Raw genomic sequence first — 9,319 nt, 5'->3', positions numbered from 1 at the left:
GGGCTTTTCATCTGAGTATTTCTCTTTTATTTTGTTTAGACAACTACACCTATCTGATATTATCTTGTTCAGTTTTCTTTCTTATTTGCTGTCTTCTCCCTCTAGAATGCTAGTTTCGCGAAAATAAATGCCTTGTCCTGTCTCTTGTTTCTGTTTGTTTCCTTAGCACAGTGCCTGGAAAATAGTAATGACTCAGTAAATATTTGTAGATGAATGAATGAAGACCAGGAGATTAGAATGGAATTCTTCTAAAGGTAGTTCGTTTCTGCTTTAAGAGACTATGGAATTTAGAATTCCAAAGAAACTGGTAGGTTTGTTATATGCGAGGAAATTGACTGAGGGGTTATATGACTCAAGCAACACACGACCCTTGTCTTGCTAATTGTTGGCCAAGCTCCCTACCCAGGTCTGTGTTCTAACACAGGACTGCCGCCTCTACTGTGTGTGGTGTTTGGTTGATAAGCACCTATCAAGGATTCTGCAGATAGGATTGCTCCGTGGCGTAAGGTTTGGACAGGATGACCTATTGCCCTTCCCCACACACGGCCGAGGTATGAGCATAGCTGAGACTTTTCAAGCCTTCCCAGGTACCACAGAGCCTGGAAAACCCAGCACCTGGGGGCAGTTCAGTTGCAACTAGCGGGCAGCCCTAGCTGTTTATTACCTGGGGCTCTCGGGAAGGCGAGCTCGTAGTGCTGGGGAGGACGTTTGTCCCAGGCATTCCTCTGGCAACCCTCTTCCTCCACCAGCTCCCAACAAAGACATTTAATCCCTTTCTTCCACTCCCCTCCGCTCTACTGGCTTGGCGTTGGAAGCTGAAGCATAATTTGACCCAAGCCACCTCCTACTGCGCACCTGCCAGAGCGTTCGCGCCCCGGAGCCGGGCACGGCATTGCGGGGGTGGGGAGGCGGCGCGTCCCCGAGCTGCGCTCCCTCGCGTACAGCCTCGGCTCTGGGGGCGAAGATCCTCTCTGCCTCCGCTCACCCAGCCGCGCCGGCGCGCGGGAGCGCGCCCCAGCGGAGGGCCTCTTGAGGGAGCGCGCACGCGCCGCCTCTCTCCGCCTCCCGGTGCACGTCCCGCCCCCTTAAGCTGCGATACGCCGAGCGTTCAACATCCGAGGACTTTGGCCCAGAGTAACCCCGCTCTCGTGACCTTTCCCCTCCATTCCGCACCTCCGGCTGCTGGCCGGGCCAGAGGCTGGCGGCTGGGCTCTCGCGCCCCTCCCTGCAGGGCGCAGGCTCTCCCCCTCCCGTCTCCTCCGCGCTGTTCCTCGTCATGGCGGCCCTCAGCAAGTCCATCCCTCATAACTGCTATGAGATTGGCCACACTTGGCACCCTTCCTGCCGGGTCTCCTTCCTGCAGATCACCGGGGGCGCCCTGGAGGAGTCCTTGAAGATCTATGCTCCTCTGTACTTGGTGAGACCCGTCACCCCTCCCGCAGGGCGAGTTTAATGTGGAGGATGGGCCGGGGGCTGCAGTTGGTGCTCCCGAGGGGCTCTGGGGGACTTGCCTTGTGTCGGGCTCTCTTTTGGAGGGGTCGGAGTGTTTTGGGGGGCGGGTTGGGGGAAGGCGGAGGTCGCTTGGGGAGGATATACCAATTCCTGCAAGGGAGAAGGAGGAGGGGAATTAGAGGTTGAGCTGTCATCTGAATGCCTGTTGCTAGGAAGAGGAAGGGCTCCCAACTTTTAGAATTAAGTTTAGGACACAAAAACGTTAATTCAAAGACCAGCGTTATTTTCTTCTGGCCTGCCTTGTGATGGAGAGGTATGTGTAGGTCAGCGAGGCTGTGAGAAGGACCTGCAAGCTTTCCTCATCTAGTTTCCCCTGTTTTATTTTGCCTTTTTTTTTTTTTTAAATGAAGAAGGCATATTCCTAAGTCCCTGTGGCCTCAGATCTTGACTCAGTTTTGAGATGGTAGGATTGTGATTTGGGGTTTTGCAAGTGTTTTTGCAAGTTCACAGAACAGACTCCTGGGTTGAGATTATGTGTGGTGATTTAAAGGGTGATGCCAGTCTTTCAGTGAGTGAACTTGGTTAGGACATCTGACTTTGTGTGACCTAGGACCTTTTACACAGCTTTACATATAGGGCAATTAATAGGAAATATTTGGCAATATGTATATGTAACACTGAGGACTATTAAAGATGCCCTTCAATGTTCTCGCCAAAATCTTTTTTTCAATAACCTTATCCTTGATATGAAAGATTTAGTATTACTTTGGCCATTGAAGTGCATTGTCTCATTTTCTTGCCTTACAGAGTTTGTGTCCTAAGAAGACAGATCATATTTTTTGTATGTCTTCTAAGAATTTCGATATTCAGCAGATGATCAATTATTATTTCTTATTGAAGTAATTTAGATTTATACCCTAATGTTCCTGAAAGTGTGTCATGGCTGTATCTGTAGTACTTCTTGAAAAGTCTGATTATGTATTTCAGAGATAACACAGGAGAAGGTGGTGACTTTGTCTGAGGTTGCAGGCATCCATTTCATTTTTATTTATAGACTGATGCTTCTCAAATTTTCATGTATGTTAGGAATCCTCTGAGGATTATGTTAAAATGGGGGTTCTAATTCATTAGGTCCTGGTGGGGCCTGAACCTCTGCTTTCCTAACAAACTCGTGGTAATGCTGATGGTGGGGGCTGCACTTTGAATAATAAAGATCTGGAGTAGAGGCCAATAATTATTATTGGAGCTGGAAATTTTTTCCTCGATTTTCTTTGGCAAAGATTCGTGTTTATCTGCTTTTCCACATTCACCGTGGCCAGTCTATGTCTCAGATTTTTTCTTTTTCTTTTTGGATACAGGGTCTTGTTGCATTGCCATTCTGGCTGGAGTGCAGTGGTGCAACCACAGCTCAATGCGTAAGGCTCAGATCTGTAAAAAATAAAACATCTACAAACATTATTGAGCTCTTGATACACAACTATACAAAAGATTGTTCCTGCCCTCAGAGGATTGTGATATAGGTGGAAAGAGAGTTTGTGCTGTCTACTTCTCCCTTTGAAAATCCATAGCACTTTTCATTCATTAATTCATTCACTTAACAAATATTTGTTGAATGCCTGATACTTGTTGTATCAATAGCTTACACAATTTATGGATTATAGTCTATGATAGGGAAGTTCAGGGCAGCAACAGGAACATAGGTTCTCCTATTCCTACTCCAACAAGGTAGGTTGGGGGTGTTCAGGAAAGGAGTTGTGTTTTACTACTCTATCTCCAACAAGATTAAGTACTTATTGAGGATAAATTTTCCATCTCATGTGGCCTTGTACCCTTACATCTGTGTATTTGAAAATTTGGGTTGCTATTCATCAGTAGTTGTGAAATAAAATTAGTGGGAACTGAATAGCATTTTATTTTATATTAAGTGAAATGGAAGAAAATAAAAAATGTTAGAACACATTGCGCATACTAAGGATAAGCATTATTTCATGACAGTTTTGTTTCAGTTATCCATGTAAGTGTGGGTGGTGCTACTTGGAGCATATAGCTGTTTTCTTTGTAAGTGTTGGATAGTTGACTAAATGTATACCCCCATGTACTAAGATGCAAGGTGGTGTCATGGAAAGAAATTGAGCGTTAAAAAGGGATCAGGTGGGGTGCGGTGGCTCACACCTATAATCCCAGCACTTTGGGAGCCCAAGGCATGTGGATCACCTGAGGTCAGGAGTTTGAGACCAGCCAACTTGACCAATGTGGTGAAACCCCATCTATACTAAAAATATAAAATTAGCCGGGCGTGGTGGCACATGCCTATAATCCCAGCTACTTGGGAGGCTGAGGCAGGAGAATCGCTTGAATCTGGAGGCGGAGGTTGTAGTGAGCTGAGATCGTGCCATTTTACTCCAGCCTGGGAAACGAGCAAAACCCCGTCACAAAACAAAAAACAAAAACAAAAAAAAATGGGATCGGGGTATCAGGATTTGAATCTCAGCTCTTTATTTACCAGCTGTTTGACTTTGTATATGTTACTTTATCTTTCTTTTTGAGAATTATATGAAATAGTGCATTGATGATATATCACATATTTTCTAGTTTATCATAGGTTTTGAATAGTTATGCATATTTTTCTTCCTCCCTTCTCTGGTGGCACTTAAGAGTGAAGTTCATGGAAGATGGGTAGGGGAAGCCTCTTGAAGTAAGTGGTCCTTGATTTGTGCCTTGAGTATAAGGCTGTACAGACACTGATTCATGCAGTAGATATTTATAGCATACCTATTCTTAATGGAGAGGAGGGAGGATAATGTAAACTGAGGCAGAAAACTAAGTGGTTTTGTAAGAGAAGCAATGCATATATTGTCTATAACAGAACGTTTGTGTACAGAAGTTGTGAGCGATAACAACTTATGTTTATTATGTGCTTAGTCCTTTACATCTTTTTTAACCCTTACACAAATCCAGCTTATTATCCCCATTTTATAGGTAAGACAACTGAAGGTTAGCGACATTAAGTGATTCACAAGATTTAGATCTAGTAAGGAAAAAGACAGGATTCAGTTCTCATGGTTTTTTTTTTTTTTTTTTGACTGAAAGACTGAAGGACAGGCTAAAGGAAACATTGAGGGTTTTTTTGTGTGCATGCTATTGAGTTTTTTTTTTTGAACAAAGGGGTTATAAGTACAAAATAATGCTTTCAAATGCTAAATATGGTAACACTGGGAAGAGTAGATAGGAAAGATGTTTGAGAAATTGGTGCAGTAGATTCACTAAGTGGTAGAAAGAGTCAGAACTCCTGTGGAATCTCACGCTGCAATTTACTATCAATAGGATCTTTAGAAAAATTATTGAATTGCATGGAGCCTTAGTCTCCTTGCTTTGCAGAAGATGATTGTACCCATTTTTTAAGGTCTGTTGTGAGGAGTTAAATAGGATAATAGTGCATTAATTATGATCTGTGTCTCCATCTCCAGTTAAAACAGTGGTATGTGTTTAGACTTGTGTAGTACCTCATTAAATGCTTAATATGTGTCTAAATGAGTGAAGGTATGAATGAATGAACTCATGAATAGTGCAGGAGTGAAGAGATATTTGGCAGATCTGCCAGAGAAAATGAAAAGGCAGTTCTAGAGGCGTTTTGCAGGCAGAATGAACAGGACTTAGAGACCAAGGATATTGGGGCAGTGTGAGGACTTGTTTATACTTCTAGGCTGTCAAGTCAGATTGTTGCAGTTGCCATTATTGCTGGAAATGGAGAAGCTCCAAAGGCAAGCTGGTGTAGGGACCAATGGAGAGCTTTCCCCTTGGCCCTCTGAAGGTTCACCAAAAATCACTGACAGGAGGCAGATGGATTAGGAGAAAGGGCATGTACCAATTTATTTAACATGTATACACGGGAGCCTTCAGAACGAAGCCCCAAAATACAGGGGAAATTATCTGTTTTTATGCTTACGTTCAACAAAGTATAGACAACTATGTAGAAATGTGATTGGACAATAATGCTAATACTAATAGACTGATTGGGGAAGCAAGGCCTGTCTGTCTAGATTCTTCTTGGCCTCTCTGAGCATTCATTCTTTTCTTTTGGGTATGAGGCAGGACCCTCTCTGGAATGGGGGCTTATGACTTACAGTCAAACAAGATAGGTCAGATAGTTTCTTTATGGCCAGTTTTTACATGGAAAGGCAAAGGGAAAGTTAGTATGATATTTTAAGATTTTCTGGCTGGCTTTGGGGAAAATAGGTTCTGGTTTTTATGACCTGCCTTGGGGAAAATTCTAGTTTCTAAGGCTAGCTCAGGGGAGAATGGGACTAGGAGACAGGAGAGCAGGAGAAGGTCAGGAAAAAAATTCTGCTTCTAAGGCTGCTTCTGAGGCCTTCATTTTGGGGTATTGTATTCTGAGTCCCAACATGAAGGAAGATTTTTTATCAAGAGTGTTTTCTGGAGCCTATAAAATGGGTCTTATGTATCTGCTTTTCACTGGAAACATTACGTGATAATGTAATGTAAAAATCATTTAGTTATTGAATAGAAAGATAAAGTGAGCCCCTTATTTACACCCCCATAAAATAGGTCTCAAGCAAAAATCAAAGGGGGATTATGTACAGATTTACAATTCCACGGTCTCCAAAGCTCTTGATTTCTGGGGAATATCTTAAATTGTACAACCAGCCAGATTGTAAAAAAAAAAAATGAGTATTTCTATGGAATACATAAAAGATAACTCTTGTTTTATGAGTTATGACTTTGAGAAAAAAATTCGTGCCTCAATTTGTGTGTAAGCAATATATATATATGGATACTTTTATTGATTATGAAAAGATGATGTGGATTGAAAGGCTGGAACACAGACTTGTGTTGTATAAATCTATCTGTATAAGCTTTGGAAGTAAAAAATGTGGTAAGACCTTGACAATAGATTTATCATTTATTTGTTATCTTATTAGTTATTGAGTACTTAGGTGATAGGCAGGTGATGGGTGGTAGTTAGGGAAGGGGAGTTAATTGAAGTGATGGTTTAACAAAGAACTAAATAAAATAGTTTTAAGAAAGTCCTTTGAAAGTGTCAGTACAATTTCTTACATTACAGTTACTTCCATTACTTTTATAGTATAGTGAATGAGAATTATGTTTTCATCCCCAACAACTTAAACTGGGCACATAGAATGCCTAATAGTGGTTGATGATTTCATGATTAAGGGTCTTATAATATTTTAGATTTATTATTCTTCCATTATTGTAATATAGTACGTAATACAGTACTGTACTAAAGACTTAATTCAAATTTCTATTGACCCGTAGGTTAAACTTTTAAATTGCCTTTTAATTAATCACTAATCTTAGTTTTCTTTCTACTCATTGATATGCTCTTAAGCAATGTTGTGATTGAGGTTTGTGTATTTTTTCCTTCAGGTAATAGGAAATGAATCTGTTTTATCTTTGGATACTAGGAATATAGTTAATAAGTATTTGTTAGTGACCCTGAATAATTAATGAGTCAAGTTAGTATGGTGAATTGATCTTACATACCATATGTGAGGCTCTGTCTTCCTCATAATTATACTTGAGGGGAATCAATAATTGAAATAAATTAAAGAAGATTTTAACTAACATGGCTCATAGAAGTATTGAAAAATATTTAGTGGCTGGGCGGGTTGGCTTACGCCTGTAATACCAGCACTTTGGGAGGCCAAGCTGGGCAGATCACCTGAGGTCCGGAGTTTGAGACCAGTCTGGCCAACATGGTGAAACCCCATCTCTACTAAAAATACAAAAATTAGCTGGGCATCGTGGCACATGCCTGTAGTCCCAGCTACTAGGGAGGCTGAGGCAAGAGAATCACTGGAACCTGGAGGCGGAGGTTGCAATGAGTCTAGATTGCGCCACTGGACTCCAGCCTGGCGACAGAGCGAGAGTCCGTCTCAAAAAAAAAAAAAAAAGGAAATGGACCTTAAATGGACCTAAAATAATTTATATGTGAAAGAAAAGTATTAAGGAAGAGTGCTAAATCAAGTATCATCAAATTTGAGCATGTTCCTTTTATAAGAATACTGTATTTTTTCAACTTACTGTCATTTATTTTGTATAGCCTTTGACTCATTGGATTTGTCAGGTTGCTTTGGTTTCTTGATTCTTACTTGATCTTGGGGGTTTGGACTGTGATTAATCCACTTTGGGAGTTTCCTTGAAAGATTCTGCACCTCTTGGCAGTGATGAAGGAAGGCTTGTTCTGATTAGCTTCAATTTTTAAACCTTGAAGGAAATACACACGGGACCATTTTTTTTTTCAGACCCGCATGTCAGAAACTCGCAAACATAGGAGAAACTGAATTAACCAGAACCAGCCGAATTTCACTGTGCCCCTAGCTGCATTTAGAGCCCGTGGAGTGTAATATAACTGTATTTACTCTGCATCTTCATTTCCTTTCACTGTCTCTTTTCTACCTTTATTTCATTCATCAAATATTACATGAGAGTAAGCAATACTGGAGTGAGGGGAACATGGAGGGTAACAGTGAAGGGGGAAGATAAACTTAAAATAAATGCACACAAAATTATCTGTGGTAAGTGCTATTAAGAAGACATACAGAGTGTTACTAGGCTGTTTACAAGAGGATCCATTCTAGTGTAGAGGGTTTGGGAAGCCTTTCCTAAGGAAGTGACATGGTGATTATATGAATATATATAACGTGAACATATATTAGGTTTAACATTTATGACACAAAAACCAAATTTTAACATGAGGTAATCAAGAGAAATAAGAAGCCATTGCTTTATAGAAAAAGAGTTTATTTGACAATTTCACGAATCCAGTACCCTGGCCAAGAATTTGGCCTTTGCTTACCTTGAAGTCAAAGGCAGTAAGAAAACTTTATTGCTGCCAGGCACGGTGACTCATGCCTGTAATCCCAGCACTTTGGGAGGCGGAGGCGGGCGGATCACGAGGTCAGGAGATTGAGACCATCCTGGCCAACATGGTGAAACGCCGTCTCAAATACAAAAAATTAGCTGGGCATGGTGGCAGGCACCTGTAGTTCCAGCTACTTGGGAGGCTGAGGAAGGAGAATGTTGTGAACCCAGGAGGCCTCGGAGCTTGCAGTGAGCCGAGATCGCGCCACTGCACTCTAGTCTGGGTGACAAAGCGAGACTCTGTCTCAAAAAAAAAAAAAAGAAACTTTACTGCCTACAAATACCTCGATTAACAAATGCTCTAAAACTGAACCAACCTTCTAATAAAATCTGTTTTAAATTATAGTAGTCAGAAATTTTTAATTACAAATGTTAGAAAAACTATTTGAATAACTTCTATTTGTCCTACCCCATTTAAGGGTAAGTTGAGATTGTTTTAGACAAAACTGTGAAGTCTGAGAAGTTAACCGTCTTTTTTTAATTTTTATTTTTTTGAGATGGAGTTTCGCTTTTGTTGCCTAGGCTGGAGTGCAGTAGCACAATCTCGGCTCATGCCAACCTCCACCTCCTGGGTTCAAGTGATTCTCCTGCCTCAGCCTCCTGTGTAGCTGGGACTACAAGTGTGTGTCACCGTGCTTGGCTAATTTTGTATTTTTAGTAGAGATGGGGTTTCACCGTGTTGGTTAGGCTGATCTTGAACTCCTGACCTCAGGTGATCCACCCGCCTCTGTTACAGGAAAGGGATCCTGATGTAGACCCCAAGAGAGGGTTCTTGGATTTCGCACAAGAAAGAATTCAGGGTGAGTCCGCAGTGCAAAGCAAAAGCAAGTTTATTAAGAAAGTAAAGTGGTGAAAGGACAGCTACTCTATGGACAGAGTAGGACATTCCTTAAAGTTAGAAGAGGAACGCATCCACCCTAGGTACAATGCCTGTATATATGGGGAGATGTGCACTGCTACAAGG

The 9,319-nt window shown here is 41.5% G+C and overlaps 1 protein-coding gene across 2 annotated transcripts in view; it reads left to right on the top strand.

Annotated features, from left to right (window-relative positions):
- Positions 1-1,073: 1,073 nt before the first annotated feature.
- TMEM135 (transmembrane protein 135) overlaps positions 1,074-9,319 on the top strand; it is a 261,850-nt gene continuing 253,604 nt past the window's right edge. For both annotated transcript variants that reach the window (XM_011938485.1, XM_011938484.1), the window contains exon 1: positions 1,074-1,417. In XM_011938485.1, the coding sequence (XP_011793875.1) occupies positions 1,277-1,417 (141 nt within the window). In that variant the 5' untranslated portion in view covers positions 1,074-1,276. The remainder of the gene's footprint in view (positions 1,418-9,319) is intronic.

The sequence above is a fragment of the Colobus angolensis genome, unplaced genomic scaffold (assembly GCF_000951035.1).
Source record: "Colobus angolensis palliatus isolate OR3802 unplaced genomic scaffold, Cang.pa_1.0 Scaffold174, whole genome shotgun sequence".
Taxonomy (NCBI): Eukaryota; Metazoa; Chordata; class Mammalia; order Primates; family Cercopithecidae; genus Colobus; species Colobus angolensis.
The sequence above is the reverse complement of the archived record's forward strand: the minus strand, read 5'-3'. Positions and strand labels throughout refer to the sequence as shown.